This window comes from Chaetomium fimeti, assembly GCF_033439085.1.
Source record: "Chaetomium fimeti strain CBS 168.71 chromosome Unknown B0H64scaffold_4, whole genome shotgun sequence".
In the NCBI taxonomy this organism is placed as follows: Eukaryota; Fungi; Ascomycota; class Sordariomycetes; order Sordariales; family Chaetomiaceae; genus Chaetomium; species Chaetomium fimeti.
In genome coordinates this window covers 1,172,160-1,190,461 of record NW_026944332.1, presented here as the reverse complement: position 1 = coordinate 1,190,461, position 18,302 = coordinate 1,172,160, and the positions used below count along the sequence as shown (strand labels likewise).

The window sequence follows — 18,302 nt, the reverse complement described above, 5'->3', positions numbered from 1 at the left end:
ATGGTGATTATATGTAATTTCAAGAAAGACAGGTCAATAACGGAACATGCACTATTAGAACAGAGTTCTCCCAAACAAGCCCCCGGCCAACGACAGCAATGGAATCATGCGCCTTGGCGACGCCCTTATTCATTGAACCAAGGGTGCTGGAGTGCCTCCCTGGCAGTGATCCGCCTTCGAGGATCGAGGTAGGTCATCTTGCAAATAAGGTCCTTGAATTGCGGGTCCACCGGTTGCCACGCAGTCCAGGGTTCTCTCTTGTCTTCGGCGTTGAACGACATGAGAAGCCCTCCAAATCGGTTGACAAAGGGGTCTTCCTCTCCTCCATGGTAATCGATGAAACCGTTGAAGTCGTCGACATCATTGATAAAGTAAGATACGTGGCGCCTGAGGATCATATCCGACGGGTCCTCAGCTTCGTTTGCCTCGTCCGAGTAAAGGATCATTCTATCTAACCAGACATATATAGCCTAGACCAAGGTTGGAAATTCGTTAGTATCTTGGTATCTAGTAATAAGGGCTAGGAGAGGGACAGGGTTCTAGAGCTTACGACGATGCCGAATGAGAAGATGTCGGCGGGGGTATGCTGTGCTCCTCTTGCCCAGGCTTCGGGGCTCCTCCAGAACGGGTTCCCAGAAAGGCGCTTTCCGAGACCTCGAGACTTGGGAGGTATAAGAAAAGCCTCCTCCAGATCTGTGATCTGTACATTCCTAAACCCGATAGTCCCGTTGCTCTGCTTGAACGTGTCCATCATGATATTGGAGGGTTTAATATCTATCGGAGATGTCAGCGACCAAATATTGATGTTATCTAGGTGGGTGACTGACCTGTATGGTAGATGTTCTTATCGTGCAGGTCAGATAAACCTGCGAGAGCGTCCCTCAATATCATCTTCTTGGTAGAGGGAGGTATTGCTGCTGTGTTGATCGTCTGTAGGTCATACTGAATGAACGGGAATACGAGCATACGGCGATCGGGGATGCTGTCGATAAGCGTTCGGATATGGGCCGAGCTGACGAGTTTCTGCAGATCCAGATTATACTGGAAGTCGCCTGGCAGGATGTCCTTGAGTATATACTCTTTTCCTTCGTGGCTGACGTAGAGCATGAGTCAAAATAAACTATGTTATACTCAATCCGACTGAACTTACCCCGCGCGGTACAAGCAACAGAGTAGGGGTCCCCTCGACCGCTCGTAAATAATCTCATTAATCATGTAGGATCTCCCAGAGGCGGCCGTGAGTTCTGTTCCTTTGGGAAGGGACTGTTGGTAGGGCCCTGTTGAAGGGGGAGTCGCGGTCGAAGACATGCCGATGGATGAGATTCGGCTTCGTATGGGAGCACGAGGGAAACAACGTGACGGAGGGTAAAGGTTGGTCAAAAGAAGGGAGAGAGAGGAGAGCTGATAAACCAAGGTCGGTCGTGAGCGCAGACGCGCAGACAGTGTTACTACGGGGGATGCCATGGCAAACGAGCGGCAATCCCTCATCCTGTTTTCGACATGAGGCGAGCACCACAGCGGCGTCCACCAGCGTTATCCTTCACAGCGGTATCGATCTTGTCGTCTGCGCCGAGCAGGAGCTTCGCAATAGCCTCGTACCCATTCGCGACCAACGACAGCGGCGTTTGGCACACTTGTGTCACAAGGCGATGTTAGGATCACACCTCAGTATAGATGGGAAACGGGAGTTGGGAAAGGGAATAGTAAAAACAAAGCGCGTACTCGTTCGCTGCCGTGTTAATTCTCAGAAAACGCCTTCAACACGTGACTCAACGGGTCAAGATTCATGCTTCGCGGCCCTCCCGGAACAACAAGCGCTTCTTGTCTTCGTTGTTGTTCGAAGGGGGCGGCTTATTGTCCTCAAAGCTACCATTTCTGGCCCCTTCTGAGAGGACACAAAACTTTTATGAGCTAAAACCATACAAAAACAACCAAACACCGCCCCAGCCAACCAACGCCAGTCATGATCGAGAACTTGTGCAGAACGATCTGTCCAAGCTACTGGGCTGTGGTACCACCCACAACATCCAGACATATATCTTTCCGTACGCCGCAACAACAATGCATAGCTAGGCCGAAATATTGTACAGCACCGAGGTACATCCCCTCTACTTCCGCGTCTTCGGGCGCGCGAGCATGTTCAAGCGGCTGAGGCTGATGCCCTTCCGCTTCATCGGGCTCGGCGTACCAGGCGCGGAGCCCGGGACGGGGAGCTTCCGCGGGCTGCTCAGGGTGCGCTTGGCACTGGCGGCGGCAACCAGGCGCGGTGCGAGCAGCGCATCGCCTTCGGGAACCTTCTCCTGCTTGCGCTTCTTGGCCGCTCGCTCAGCCGCCTCCTGTTCGGCCTCTTCCTCGTCGGTGCTGACCCGGTGCCGCTTCTTGGTCGTCATGCCGTGGGGGAGGGCCTTGAAGACGCTCCGCGGCGCCTCGTTCTCCTTGTTGACGCTCGAGCTGGAGGCCGAGGTCGGGAAGCTTCCGGGCATGGTCTCTGTCGGTAGGATCGAGGGGCGAACCGCCCGGACGCTGGCCTGGCCGGGCGAAGAGCCGAACGACTTGGTGGCGCTGCCGAAGCTGATGGTGTGGTCGCTACGGAAGGTGAACTCGCCGGGAACCGGCGCCTCCACAGAGGCCGCTTTGGGATTCTTCACCGGAGGTTCTGGGAGGGGACGCCGCGCTGAGATATCCGGATACGTCACGGTACCCTCCGCGCTCTCCGCACTCTCGGCCAAGACGCCTTCGAGGGACGGATAGTGCACCTCTTGTGGGAGCTCTTTCTTGCCTTTGAGAATGCTACATTTGACGGGAGAAGGGGAGTTCTGCATCAGCGCGGCTCGCTCAGTGTCTGGCGTAAAGGCAACGCGCTTGGTGAGCTTGCGGCCGGGCGTGGTCATTGGTGCCACAGGGAGCTGTTTTGGCAGGCGAGTCGGAGCGGGGGTTTTGGAAGCAAAAGCCGAAGGTAGGGGAAGAGTGCTCTTGTTCTTGGACGCACTCGCCTTTGCACCACGGAGCATCGCCTTGACTCTATCAAACCGGGTTTGAGGTGTCCTGGACTCGCTGGCGTCGGCCTCCTTATCGGTAGCCAAGTTGGCTGTGGGAAGGTTATTTGTTGTGGCGGACCGAGGGATCCCGCTGACCTTGGCTTTCGATGGTGACCTGAAAAGCGAGCTCTGGCCGGGTGTCTTAACGCTAGTCGCCCTGGACAAGGACGACTTGGTCGGGGTCATTAAAGAGGCGAGGGTTGACTTTGACCGGGGGATACCCAATCCGGCCGACTTGGGTGCCGGGATCGAGCTGCCGTCACGCGAGACGGGACGCTTGCTTGACGCGTCTTCATCCAAATTCTGTCGGGCGCGCTTCGCGGTCGCCACCGGCTGGTCAACATCGGCTGCTGGCGCCGGTTTTACGATGCTGGAAGCTGGGGTATGGTGTCTTGAGTTCGGCGTTTCCGAATCGTCGAGGTTCGCCCTGGACTGACTGCGCTTGACACCTGCCTTCAGCGGGGTCGTGTGGCCAGGGTGGCCCCTAAAGGCTGACGGGTGGTTCGCGATCGAATCCATCTTCTTGAATTGGGCCATGTGCGCGGCGCTAAATCGGCTGGCCTTTCCCTTCGCCTGCGCAATCTTGCGTCCGCCGCCGTTCTCCTCCTCCTCTTTCTCAGCTTCACGTTTTGCCCTCAGGTCCTCTCGAATCTTGGCGGCCTCTCCGCGTAGTTCATCCATCATGCGCTGAGCGTCGGGTCCCAACCTCGTCTCGGCGTTGGGCGTTTCGCGCCCGACACGAAATGTGAATGAAGACGAGGGTACCGTAACACGAGAAGGTGTAGTCTGGGCTACACCGGGCAAGCCATCGTCGCGATCAGCTTTGGGTTTAATGTCCGTGAACCCGAGCCGGAGGCCGCTTGATGGCGGAGCCATGGTATGGTGGACTCTGCTCGGGTGCATTTCTGACATCGGCGGCTTGATGGGCGACGAAGCGCGAGGGGTTTTGGGTCCTCGTGCTGGAGATGACGCAACGGGATTGGGGGCATTGTGGGCCGTCTCGGGGATGATGTCCGCCGATTTCTCGACATGTGTCGACTCCTCGTTGTGTGTCGACTTCTCGTCGTGTTTCGACTTCTTGTTGTGTGCCGGCTTCTCATCGTGCTCGGCAACGGAAGAGAGAGCGGGGGTGTCGGGGGCCTGTTTAGGTGCCTGTTCGTCGCGAGGTGTCAGTCAGCGCACTCCAGCAAAAGAATCGACGCGGACTGCCGCTAGCTTGATTATCTCGGAGGGTCGAGGATGGTGGTTTGTTTACCTTGGTCAGGCTGGCCAAGCGCGCGGAACGGCGAGCCATTGTTGTCAAGGTCGTTTTTGCAATCAGATTAGTTATTGACGTTTGCAATCAAGAACGTCGAAGGGCTCGAAGAAGAGGAAAGCATTGAGAGAATTGGAATGCAACTGGAGAGCGTCAGTCAATCCGAGCGCGACATGAAATGTGTGGAAGATTACAGGGTGGGGTGAGGTTTGATTCGTTCGCCCTTGTCGGAAAGTAAACAAATCCTTGCCGATTTTGGCGTGTGCAACACGGTACATAAACACGGTGTGTGTGGTTTTCGCACGGAGCTATCTTTAATGATTCGGCTTCGATGTTTCCGTTCAGTTTCTTGAATCGAGTCTCGATAAATCGACAAATTCAATCGGCTGAGTTGGGCATCCGTTTTGCTTGTAGTTATAGCAACCAGCCCCAATTTAGCTTGCGAGGAAGGAGCATACAATTTTACACAGTGCACTTCTCCCCTCGATCACCGGCCAACGAGGTTGAACGCGCATCAGGGTTTGGGTTTCCTGGCGCGTTCAGTAACATCATACTGTGTAATGACGTTTTGGTCCCTCGGTTCCTCGGGGTCAGCATCCTGGTCGAGGAAACCACACACAACAACGTAACGACCCAGACAACTGGACCGCCGGATCCTCTTGTTGCATCTCGGCTCTTTCCAACTTAAGCACTCGCGGCGCTTGAACCCGTCAACTCTGCCGGCCGAGGTGAGGGGGAGTTCAAACATACTCTCTCGGCCGAGTGACGTGACCAGGAGTTCGTTGTCTTCCTTTAAAAAAATTAAAATACCTGACTGTACCACCCACGCCCACGGCCTGCCCCAGTAAGTGTGAAGCGAAGCTTGGCGATACCCACTGTCGCCACTGCATACTTCTACACAACAACCCAACAGAGCCGACGACCCGCCCTCGCCACACCGCCATTAAACGACGACCAGCCATCGCCCAGGGCCGTCGACCTACTGCGCTAGGCAAGCCGACGGCCTTTGGCCGTCAGCTTACTAGCTTATAGTCGCCTGTAGCCCTGAGCTTGATGGCTTGGTTTGTCTCTATAGCTCGGGCTTGGTCGTCGGCGATATACAGTAGCATCGCGGTATACCTTCACTAGGCACTGGCTGACAGTTATCTATAGAGGGGAGAGGTCCGATTTGTATATACTAAACTATATAAATAATAAATATCTATATATTGTAGATATCCTACTATTAAGTATAAACCTCTACCTACTCTGGTATAACTAACTATAGAAGATGATAGGTAATATCTTTAGTGTATACCGTATAGTTAACGTTGGCTTAGATATATAGAGCCTATAAGTTAAATATACTGTTAAATATAACGTTCTAGATAGTCTTAACGTAGCTAATAGTAACGTATATAAGCCTAGCTATAAAGTCTTTATTGGATATATCCAGTATAGCTTTGTTAAATATTACACCCTATAATTTATATACTATAATAGTATATATAATCGTTAGAGGGAACTATATATAAGTATAGTTGCTATTACCCCTAAGGAAGTCCCTCTTACTACAGAAGATAGATATAATGCCGGCGAGCTCGGGGTTATTGAAATAGGGAGGGCCGATATACTAATCAAACTTAATCAATACAATAAAAGGAGGTAGTATATTAGGGTCGGTACCAGTCTACTATACAAAGTTATAGATTATACTAATAGATCTATTAATAAGACCTTTATTAATCCAAATATTCTCTATTAGTATAACCCGGGTACTAAATACTAATAGTATCTTCTTATATAAATTGCTAATATCTATAGCCTTAACTTTACTAGCCTTTAGGCTAATATTATTAGTAATAGCTTAGTAATAGGGTAGGTTCAGACCTTTAAGATAGGTAAGATTATAGTTATTAATTTAGCTATTCTATAGGTAGATATAGAGGGTATTATTAAATAACTTAACCTTCTTAAGGGACAATACCGTCTATACCTAGCTTAACAACAATCTCTACTACTAAATAGTTAGATTATTATAATATAAATTATCCAATATATCCCTAAAGCTAGCCTATACTTCACCCTACTATCTAACCACCTCTCTAAGCTTAATGGTACAGTCAAATACCCGGTATACATTACACCTAGATATCTTAACCGCACTTAGTATAACATTATTACTATATAGAGCCCTCTCGGTAATAGATAGTAACTAAAAGAAGTCACCGATTAGGACTATACTGTAACTACTAAATAGCTAATTATAATATTAGGGCTAGATCTTACCTATCCTAATACTGATAGATACTAGAAGCCGGAAGCTAATTATAGATTTCTCATTAATAACGAAGTAGACAACGTCCTTAAGCTTAGCTTATAAGTTTCCAAACTCTATAGCGTTAAGAGTATTAATCTCACCCTTCTTACTTACCAGTAGCCGTAGTAGCAAATACAATATACTACCAGCAATATTGTTAGTAGCTATACTAGTCGGAGTAGCCTAAACGACTAGCGAAGCGAAACTATAAGCCTATATAAGCTGGTCGAACTAGGTAGATAGAAGGTAGATAATATATAACTTACCAATACTACCTCTACTATCTACTTAAAGAAGAATAGGATCCGGATAGTTACTAGCTAGATAGACTTTATAGTAGGCTTTAAATATATTAAATATTATATACTATTTAATATTAAAACTATCAGGTACACTCACAGAGATATCTTTAACCTCTATATTAGCTATACTATACTCTACCTTCTTAAACTTCTAGAAATCTGCTACAATAGGTTCCAGTTTAGGGTAATAACCGACATAAAGCTTCTATAAATATAGTATATCGATAGAACGGTTACCGAGGATATCGATATCCTCCTACCTAGCTAGGTAGTTAGGTAGCTCAATAGCTAGTTCCTCCCAATCTCAAAGTTAGAGCTCCTTATTAAGGGTATCTTTAAAGATATCCTCTAGCTCCGGGATAAAGATATCCCTATAATAGTTATCTGGGTATTAGTAGATCTCGAGGTAATATTTATATACTTTACAATATATATTAAAGATAGAGCTATCGACTATCTTTAAATCTTTAGAGTTACAATAGATATAGTTAAGTATTAACTTAACCTGATAAAAGTCCTTAAACTAATTGTCGGCTACCTATAGGTTAGGCCTATAATATAGAAAGTAGTTTAATACCTATAGTTTCCTATACCGGATCCGATACTATAACTATAGGCCCTATATCCAATCGATATATAATAGGAAGTTAAAGTAGATAATATCGGCCTATAGCTTGAGTTATTTGAGATATTTCTAATACTAGAACTGTACTAAAACTGTTTAGTTCTCTAGCTGAATTATAGTAACCTACTGGAGGTTATATAGGTAATAGTCCACTATCCGAACTACCCGAATACCCTCTTAAAGAGGAAGATATATCAATAGGTAATAAATTTCCTATACCGACTAGTCTCGCTCGGAGATTAGCTTATTTATAAGCTTTAAAGTAAACAATACTACCGGATTACGGTTCGAAAGCCTAGATAGGAGCTTATAGGAGAGCTCCTAGTATAACTTACTTTTAACCTCCCCCTTAGAGCAGTACTTAGCGATATAGTTAAGTACTACATTAATATTAGTATAGGGGTTAATATCTATATTAATAAGCTAGCTAAGATTAATAGTATAGTTATAGCTATTAAGCTAGATATCGTTTCGGGTATTATTAAACATCTAGTAAGATAGGTTTATACTATAGGTAATATAAGCTTCGTTATAGATCTTATAGGGAAAGTGTCACGGACTGGGCCGCATGCATGCGGACCAGAGGGGAACGCCCAGGAGGCGGCCCGGACCAATCATTGCAACCAGGGCATGCAGCACCCTGGATAGATGCCAAGGAAGGCATATCCAGGGATATGAACGGTATGGACCATAGCGAGTATATCCGCCCAGGATATACTCTCGTGGAGGCATATCCACCCAGGAATTAGATAGTATATAGTCACTCGTTCTGGAGAGCTCTGGGAGTTCTCCAGTTAGCAATTCACAACTACAGTTCGCTACAAGCTCGAGAGCCTACTGTTGAGACAAGTCTTTGTTGTGCACCCTTTGGCTGCACCGAACCTACGCACCCTTGAGAGAATACCTTCGACCGATACTGAACCCTAACAGGACGGGTCCAGAGACAGGTTCGTCACACGTTGCTAACTCCCTTTGATCTGTTACAGTTCAGGCTCGAAGGTAAAACGACATGGCAACTCAACCGACGCCGGGCCAGATCACGGCCGCGCTTCAGAGAGTCACCGAACGACTCGACGAAACTGAAGAAGAGCTTGCGAAGACCAAGGCCAGCAACGCGGCATTGGCAGCCCGACTTGCGGCGACCGAGGTCCACACCAAGGACCCGGCCAAGACGAAGGTCAAATTGGAGCAACCCGAGAAGTACGGGGGCGACCAGGAAGCCTTGCCAGGTTGGATCACGGAGATGCGGAACTATCTCGACCACAACTCGCACCAGTTCGCCACTGAGGAATCCAAGACCAGATACGCCGCCACCCGACTCAAGGACAAGGCCCTCAAGTGGTTCACGGGAACACTGAGTGATTTCCTCGGCGGAGCAATCCACAAACCCTTCACCAAAAAGGTCTTCGAGAACTACTCCGAGTTCGAGAGTGAGATTCAGAAGGTGTTCGGCGACAAGGACGAGAAGTTGCACGCCCAGGAACGGCTAGGACGGCTGAAGCAGACTAGGTCAGCCACCGCCTACGCCACGATTTTCCGACAAGACTCCATGAAGGCAGAGATAGACGACGAGGGGCTGATGCACCTGTTCTACGGAGGACTGAAGGAGGAGGTCAAGGACGAGCTCTACAAGGAGAGCCGACCTGACACGCTCGACGAGTACATCGCCATGGCTGTCAAGATTGACGACCGACAGTTCGCCCGCAAACAACAGAAGAAGGGCAGCGAGACTCAGCGATCCGCAGGCTACCACAAACCCAACGACAAAAAGAAACGCCAGCACCAGAGCACGTCGTACGGCACTCACTCGGGACCCATGGACGTCAGCGCTGCCCAGGCACAATGGGCAGGAAAGAGAGATGGTGCCAAGGACAAATCAGGCATCACTTGCTACAATTGCGGCAAGAAGGGTCACTTCAAACGCGACTGCCGCAGCAAGAAAGAGTGGAGACCGGTTCCAGGGAAGGAAGCTGCCACCATCGACCAAAACACGGTCGGAAGAAGAACCCGGTTTCTGGAGGTCGCAGCCGCCAGCTACACGCAGGACGACCTCGAAATCGACATTGACCGAGTCATCGAGCAGGACGATGAACTCACCGACTCGGATCAAGAAGACTTGATGAGCAGCAACCACCAGGAGGGAAATGACACCGCCCATCACGCTTTCATCGAAACGGATGACGAGGGAGAACTGGCTCCCCCGCGGCACATCCGACAAGTCGCTGAGGACTGGGGCATCACCCTGGTTCAGCAAGAGGACGGGCAATGGCGAACCCACGAGGGTGAAGGAGGAGTCAGCCCGAACCTCATTTTTCTGCAACAGAAGGTCCTAAGCCAACGGCAAAGGATCGAGGAGTTGTCAAGAGAGAAAGAAGAACTCGAGCAACTTCTCCAAAGAAGGAACGACCAGTACGGACAACTTTGCGCGGAACTCGATTTCGCCAGAGAACGAGTCCAAGAGATCACCAAGGCCAACAACAGGGCCGGGGATCACGTCGAAAAGACATTAAGAGAGGCACAGGCCTTGCAGGACGACATCCGCCAGGCACTTCCGCACCACACACCGTGGGATGGACCCACCGAAGAGGCGGAAGGATACGAAAACGGAGTACGATACCCCGAGCAACTTTTCGACTACGCACAGGAACAGAATGCGGCGAAAGGAAGAAAACAGCAGAGCTGGGAAGAATACTGGACGCGACATCAGCACATCGTGCGCGCCGGACGACAAACCTCCGACCTTGAATGGTGGGGTTTTCGGGGCGAGAACAACACGGAGGGATTCCAGTTGTTACCAGAAGACCACGAGCGGGTGGACCCACGAAAAGAAAGTCACATCTACCTGCCCTGGTTCCAGTGCATCGCGCACGAATGTCGGTACCACTTCCAGGACAAATTTCGCAACAGTTTCTGGCCCACAAGAGAAGAAAAGGGAATGCAACCCCTGCCCATCAGATGGGTATACGACAGCGGCGACGCTCCCGCAAGCATGTTGTGGGACACCCAACGCACTCACGAGGGCAGGCTAAGGGTCAAGCCCAAGGCAGCCTGGCCCCGACGCTGTATGACAGGCGTAGGAGTCGACGAATGCCGAAGTGCAGACTGCCTATCACACGCCGACGAGAAAATCTGGGGATACATGGAACAGCAATCCCAGAGGAAGCCACACCAGAGGACAAGAGCGTTCCGAAGGAACGAGAGACGCCCAGTTGAGACATGGGCGGCCCAATGGCTCCAAGAACACCAGACGATTGATGCCGCAAGCCAAGGTGCGGACAGGGACGCCTTGAAGTACTACGCGAGCTTGGGAAACGGCTCAGGGCCCTCCGAGGGGCCCGGAAATCTCTAACTCCACAACAACGGAGACAGGCTGCGCAGTACAGGAAGAACTGGCGCAAGCAGAAGCCTTACAACGACCTCCCAGCAGACGAACACGAAGTAGCTGCTGTACGAAGCACCAAGCCAGACAACAGGCTCTGGATCACAGCGCGATGGGGGAAGATCGAAGCCCTCGCGTTAGTGGATGGAGGAGCGCAGATGGATCTCATTGCGCCCACATTTGTGAATCAACTCAGAATCCCATGGAGGATCAAGAAGCAACCACACGTCGTCAAAGGACCATTCGACACGCAATGGGTACGACGAGAAACAGAACCACTCGACATCGAGGTGGAAGGAAAAACCACCCAAGTGGTATTCGACATTGTGGACATGGGGCCAGAGAAAGACATGATCCTCGGACGCCCATGGCACAAGGACTACGACCCAGACATCAGTTGGAAGGGAGATGGCCATCTGCGACCGCGGGAACAGCGGGAGCATCCGACCAACGCGATGGGAGAACGCGCAGAACAGGAGCCACGGGAGAGCAGCGGGTCAGAACGAACCCCCTCTACGGGCCCACCGCAGGAAGCAGCCAGTGCAGAACCACGCACTCTGAAATCCGGAAGAAGCGGCACACGACGAAAGAAGCAGACACGGGAGGAACGAACCATCGCCGTCGTCTCAGTCGACGAACACGGAATGCTCAAACACGAGCAGTGGGTCAATCAGCTCGAAGCAGCAAGCATCGAGCTGGCAGCGACAGAAGTCAGGGAACTCGAAGCGGCAAGCATCGAGCCTGGGAACAACAAGTTCGCGTACTACGAAGGTACGGCGAAGAGCGCGAAGACGGGGCAGATCCCAGACGACTACAAGGGGCACCCGGCGTTCACAGCGAAACATCTTGCAGGGCTGCCAGACCACGGACCTTGGGATCACGAGATCAGACTCAAGGAAGGAGCCCAGTTGAAGTTCTTCAAGGTGTACCACACCAACGAGAAGCAAGATGCAGAGTTGAGGAGCTATCTCGAAAAGAACCTCGAGATAGGGCACATCAGACCATCGACATCTCCAGCGGGGTACCCAGTCCTTTTCGTTCCAAAGAAGGATGGGAAACTCAGGATGTGTGTGGACTACCGACAGTTGAACAACGAGACAGTGAAGAACCGGTACCCGCTGCCACTGATTTCGCGGCTTCGAGATCAGCTGTCAGGAGCACGGTACTTCACGCGCCTCGATCTTCCGACAGCGTACGCCCACATCCGCATCAAGGAAGGAGACGAGTGGAAGACGGCTTTTCGGACACCCTACGGGCACTACGAGTACCTCGTCATGCCGTTCGGGTTGACCAACGCACCAGCGACGTTTCAAGCCGCCATCGACCACGCGATTCGACATTGTCTCGACAAGTTTGCGGTCTGTTACCTGGATGACATTCTCATCTACTCCAAGACACTCGAGGAACACAAGGAACATGTGCAGCAGGTGCTGGACGCACTGCACGAGCACAAGCTGTCAGTCAACAAGGACAAGAGCGAGTTTCACGTCCAGAAGACAGTATTTCTGGGTTACGAGATCTCCCCAGGGTGGGTCAAGATCGAACCCGAGAAATTGGAAGCTGTCAGAACGTGGCCAACACCGACGAACGCCACAGAGGTCAGAGGATTTATCGGATTCGCCAATTTCGTCAGGATGTTCATCAAGAATTTCGGCGACATCGCGAGACCTCTACACGAACTCACAAAGAAGGATGCCACATTCCAGTGGAAGCAGGAGCACGAGCAGGCTTTCCAGCGGATCCGCGACGCGATTATCGCCGATCCGGTACTCATGCTGCCTGATCCAAGCACGCCATTCGAAGTCGAGGCTGATGCTTCGGACTTCGCGATCGGAGGACAACTCGGTCAGAGGGACAAGAACGGCAAGCTTCACCCAGTTGCGTTCTTCTCCAAGAAACTCGACGGACCAAAACTCAACTACCCGATCCACGACAAGGAGCTTCTCGCAATCATCGAAGCATTCCAGGAATGGAGACCATACCTCAGCGGCACGACACACGAAATTCAGGTGTACACGGACCACAAGAACTTACGATACTTCACCACCTCGAAGGTGATGAACGGACGACAGATACGATGGGCAGAATTCATGTCCGAATTCAACTTCACGATCAACTACAAGAAGGGCTCAGAAAACGCACGAGCAGATGCCCTGAGCAGAAGAGCAGATCATCACGACAACACATCTGAAGTCTCACCACCATTGCTACAACTACAGCCAGACGGATCGCTACGGCACGCTTCCCAACCGACTGAAGACTACGAGATCGCAGCACTTCAGCAACAGTCGGAAGATCCCGAAGACAAGCCTCTGCAACCGTTTGTAGAATGCTGTGCGACCTTCAGGGAACAACGACTGGAACGAGACTTCCAGGGAGTCATCGCGGACGACGAGCGCGATGCATGGCAAGAAGAGCCAGAATCCAAGATCGCAGGGTTGCGACTTGAAGGGACGAGACTCTGGTACCACGACAAGGCCTACGTCAGGCTTGGTGACCAAAAGGAGCTCATTCAAAAGATCCACGAGTCGAGACTCGGAGGACACATGGGAATCGGCAAGACAATTGCGAAAGTCAAACAGAACTACGACTTCCCAGGAATCAAGCAGACGGCAGAAGGGGTCCTGGCGGAATGCGACCTCTGCAAGCGAAGCAAACCAGGACGACACAAGCCGTACGGGCTACTACAGCCATTGCCAGTTGCAGAACGACCATGGAGTTCGGTGACGATGGACTTCATCACCAAACTGCCGACATCCAAGGACGCAGTAACGGGAGTGGAACACGACAGCATCCTCACGTTGGTGGACAGACTCACCAAGTGGAGCTACTTCCTCCCTTACAAAGAAACATGGTCAGCAGAACAACTCGCAGATGTGATCTACCGCAACATCACCTCGGTCCACGGATGGCCGGAGGAATGGATCACGGACAGAGACACCAAGTTCGCATCAAAGTTTTGGCAAGCTCTGATGACGAGATTGGGTACGAAGAGTAAGCTTTCAACCGCTTACCACCCACAGACGGATGGACAGACGGAACGACTCAACCAGGTCGTCGAACAATACCTACGGTTGTACGTCAACTTCCAACAGGATGACTGGGTCGAGCTGCTGCCGACAGCACAACTCGCCTACAACACCACCGTCACAGAGACCACCAAGGTCACGCCATTCTTCGCGAATTTCGGCTACGAAGCAGATTTGCGACAGGGGCCCGAGGTTTCGGTGCCCAGAGCGGCAGTCAAAGCCGACAAGATGAGCTCGCTGCACGCGATGCTCAAGGAAGAACTCGAATTCGTACGAACACGGATGAAGAAGTTCTACGACAGAAACAGGCTCGAGGGACCTCGCCTAGAAGAGGGGGGCAAAGTTTACCTCATTTCTCGGAATTTTCGCACAAAACGACCAAGCAGGAAGCTCGACTTCCGCAAGATCGGGCCGTTCAAAATCGACAAAAAGATTTCGGAAAACAATTACGCACTCGCGTTACCCTCAACAATGCGACTACGGACCAACGTTTTCCACATCTCGCTTCTGGAACCAGCACCCAAGGGCGCACGACTCGACAAGGACGCCGAGGCAGAAGACGAAGAGGAGGAGTGGGACGTCGAGGAAGTCCTAGACTCACGCATCACGAAAGGACAGTTGGAGTACTTGGTCAAGTGGCTGGACTTTGGCCCAGAAGACAATTCATGGCAACCAGCTACGAACCTCAACTGCCCCGAGAAACTTCAGGAGTTCCACCAGAGGAACCCGGATCGACCAAAGGAAACCCCACAGACAAATCGACCCCGGCGAGGAAGGGGTCGTCCGAAGGGAAACTAGCACGGTCAGCAGGAAGCCAGGAGTGAGGGGAACGAGACAGGAACGCACCCCTGGGCCCAAGAGGAATCGAGCAGAGGCTCGCCAGGGACCGGAACCGCTGGGGAAGAGGCGGCGGCCTGGGCTGCAGCGTTTGTCGCCTCCCCCGCCTCCTGACGCTCCAGCTCTTCCAGCTCCTCGACGGAGTCAATGCCACGAGAAATGGCCCGCGCCATCTTCTCCGCCCACAGCCGTTTTTGTTGACGAAGGCGTTTTACCTTCGCGCCCATTGCAAACCACTCCTCCTCGGCCCTCTCCATCTCCGCGTCCAGCTTGCTGTAGGTGGCGGAAAGCTTGCGCAACTGCTGAGACGACACGCCTTGAGCCTCACAAAACGACTGAGTATGCCTGACACACTCCACGCAGCGACTTGAGTCGGACGGGGACGCCTCGCAAGACAGGCCACGTTTTTCGCAAAAGGCACACGGGTTCTTCATCGCTATCGGAGAAAGAAGGATCGACTCGACGAGCACGTCGCGTTGGACAGTTTTCGGACGGGGAGTAGCGTTCGGTTTCGTTTTCTTTGCCACACGATACGGCATGGTGTCAGCATTGTGCGGCAGCACACGGGAAGGAGGAAGAAAGGGAACTGACGACAAACCACAAGCATGGATGTTGGCGCTAGTTATGCGGTTTGGGATCCTCGGGCTTTCGGGACGAAAAGCACGAGGGGAGGGACATCGTGTCACGGACTGGGCCGCATGCATGCGGACCAGAGGGGAACGCCCAGGAGGCGGCCCGGACCAATCATTGCAACCAGGGCATGCAGCACCCTGGATAGATGCCAAGGAAGGCATATCCAGGGATATGAACGGTATGGACCATAGCGAGTATATCCGCCCAGGATATACTCTCGTGGAGGCATATCCACCCAGGAATTAGATAGTATATAGTCACTCGTTCTGGAGAGCTCTGGGAGTTCTCCAGTTAGCAATTCACAACTACAGTTCGCTACAAGCTCGAGAGCCTACTGTTGAGACAAGTCTTTGTTGTGCACCCTTTGGCTGCACCGAACCTACGCACCCTTGAGAGAATACCTTCGACCGATACTGAACCCTAACAGGACGGGTCCAGAGACAGGTTCGTCACAGAAAGTAAAACCGGTAGATAGGTTCGATAGAAAAAATACTACCGGTAAGCTTCTTCTAGTATAGGTAATATAGCTTGCTATAAACATAGTACTAAACCCTATTAACAATCTAGGATAGGGTTTTAAAGGTCGGCTATTTATACTTAAACAACTTAATAATCAATATATTAGCCTCCCCCTATATTATTACTCTATTCAGCTTAGAGTTAATCGCTATAATAGAAAAGCCCTAGCAGCAGATAAACTCAGCCTATCCTTCCTCAATAGCTAAATCGTAGTAGGTATCCCTAATATACTAGTATAACCTATAATAGTAGGAGCTGCTATAAGCTTGCTATTCGAAGTACCTCTAATAGTTAATAATATTAAATTTAGGGACTAGAATATAGTCTCTAAATACGTTATACCGCTTAAAGAAGTAGTAAGCTATAATATATAGATTATCTTAGAGGTTCTACTAAGAGATCCGTTATTATACCTATTTAATGCCCTATACCTATAACTTATAGCAAGGTATATACTATATAAGACTATTCCAATACAAGTTAGCTAGGCTAAAAGTTATAAATATTACCGGTATCTCTAGGGTATAGATATAAGCTATAAGCTGATAGCCCTTACTAGTCTAGTAAGCCCGGGTACTGTAGAGAGTATCCGTATACTTAACAATAGAATTAAGAAGATACTATACTTTAGGAGTATTGGAATTAAACACTACCTATAACTTGTTCAGATCTACTTAGGTTTAATAGATATATTAAATAAAGTAGGAACTCTTTATATTAATAGTTAACTATATTAGAGTATTAAATACTATAAAACGGAAGTATAGGTATTTAGCAAAACGTTTATCTTGATACTATATTATATAGTAGAGGTATTCCTTATAAGTAATAGACTATATCTAGGGTATAATGAACTCGGCTTAGCTATAGGGGAAAAGGGTAGGAAAAGCCTATAATAATAGAGGTTAGGACTAGTTAAACTTATTTAACAGCATCCACCAAATATCGCCTATCTTAATATAGGGCTAGAGAGGCAGTTACTCGGGATATTAGGACTATTATTAAATACTAATCTATTTATAGAACTAGTTAAGGTTAGCTTCCTCGGTAATAACGTTAGATATAGCTATTTTATTAACTAAGTAAAACTTATTATCTACTTTATTAACTACCTCCTTAATATTAATAGGATTAATATCTTTAATAGGGAACTCGTCTATTATACTACTACTATCTTTAGAAAGCTAGCTTAGTCTATCCTTACTAATAACGATATTACAGTAAGTAGGGTAGTTGGCCTTAAGGAAGGTAAGCTATTAATAAATATTACTCTATTTAATAAAAAAGTAATAACGGAACTAACGTATAATATAGTCTTATTAAACGAAATTAGAAGGTTATAGGATAATAATATCCAGCTTTCGAAGTAAACGGAGCAACTAGTTATATACTTTACTAATATTATAGGGGAAATTAATAATATATCTATAATACTTATACTACTAGCTCTAATAGAGGAAGACCTCTATATAGATATAGATATATATAATAAGCTACTCTTTAACCTAGGAGAGGGGTAGTAAGTCTAGGGGGATATTACCGAAGTTAAGATTATTATTAGCTAAGTAAAATAGCGGCTCTTCGGAATACCTCACTCTATCAATACTTATACAGCTAGTATAGACATTACCCTATAACTTAACGTTAAACCACTTCTATTTATACAGAGTATATTCGACTATAGCCTCCTTAGCTACCTTAGTATTAAACTTCTATAGCTAGATCCTATCTTCTATTATAATTGTATTAGCTGATAGGTTGCTATTGAATATCGGGTTAGGAATAGGCTCCTCTATAGGTTCTGGAAGTTAACTCTGAGATTATAATAGAGAGGGTACCGTTAACCGAATCGAACTAGATAACTAGCGTCTAATAGATCTCTAGTAGAGAGGGAGTATCTACAATAGTATAATAGAGGTATTAAACGGGTTACTAGATAATAGTATCTCCGATAGAGAGCCGAGACTGCTGAATAACGATACTAGGTTAAACTGAGCCGTATAGAAGTAATAGATGTTATACTCTTTACCCTAAAGATTGCGGAACTCTAACTATTTATAATTAACTAAATAATATAGATAGGTTTTAAATTAACTAAATGGATCTCTATCTATACTAGTATTAATATAGTAAAAGTAAAAGTTAGTAGCTATATCTAGGAGGTTTAAAGGCCGAGCTATATTATATATATTATAAATAAAGTATAGATTGCTAATAGTAGTAGGAGAAATAGCTATATTATTACTAGACTAAGGGTTATTACCTAGACTATTATCTAGGCTATTACCTAGACTGCTATCTAGACCGCTACCCGGGCTGTTACCTAAACTACTACCCGAACCGCTACCTAGGTTATTACCTAGGCTATTACCTAGGTTATTACCCA

The 18,302-nt window shown here is 48.9% G+C and overlaps 2 protein-coding genes across 2 annotated transcripts; both read right to left on the bottom strand.

The window, feature by feature from the left end:
• Nucleotides 1–125: 125 nt before the first annotated feature.
• Nucleotides 126–1,308, bottom strand: B0H64DRAFT_459748 (kinase-like domain-containing protein; the record flags this gene model as incomplete). Its single annotated transcript, XM_062807451.1, has 4 exons — nucleotides 126–470; nucleotides 551–774; nucleotides 828–1,093; nucleotides 1,151–1,308. 4 exons carry the CDS (start codon nucleotides 1,306–1,308, stop codon nucleotides 126–128), a joined length of 993 nt encoding a protein of 330 aa, XP_062658988.1.
• A 424-nt stretch (nucleotides 1,309–1,732) lies between these two features.
• Nucleotides 1,733–4,721, bottom strand: B0H64DRAFT_340971 (uncharacterized protein). Its single transcript, XM_062801241.1, has 2 exons — nucleotides 4,294–4,721; nucleotides 1,733–4,190 (listed from the first exon to the last, which is right to left on the bottom strand). Exons 1-2 carry the CDS (start codon nucleotides 4,330–4,332, stop codon nucleotides 2,109–2,111), a joined length of 2,121 nt encoding a protein of 706 aa, XP_062658987.1. The 5' UTR covers nucleotides 4,333–4,721; the 3' UTR covers nucleotides 1,733–2,108.
• Nucleotides 4,722–18,302: the final 13,581 nt, after the last annotated feature.

What these genes read in the sequence shown, in the direction of transcription:
- B0H64DRAFT_340971 (XM_062801241.1), bottom strand. Translation starts at nt 4,332, where the DNA reads ATGGCTCGCCGTTCCGCGCGCTTGGCCAGCCTGACCAAG. An exon ending in GCTTGGCCAGCCTGACCAAG is followed by an intron (nt 4,191 to 4,293) that starts GTAAACAAACCA and finishes CGCGACGAACAG; the next exon opens with GCACCTAAACAGGCCCCCGA.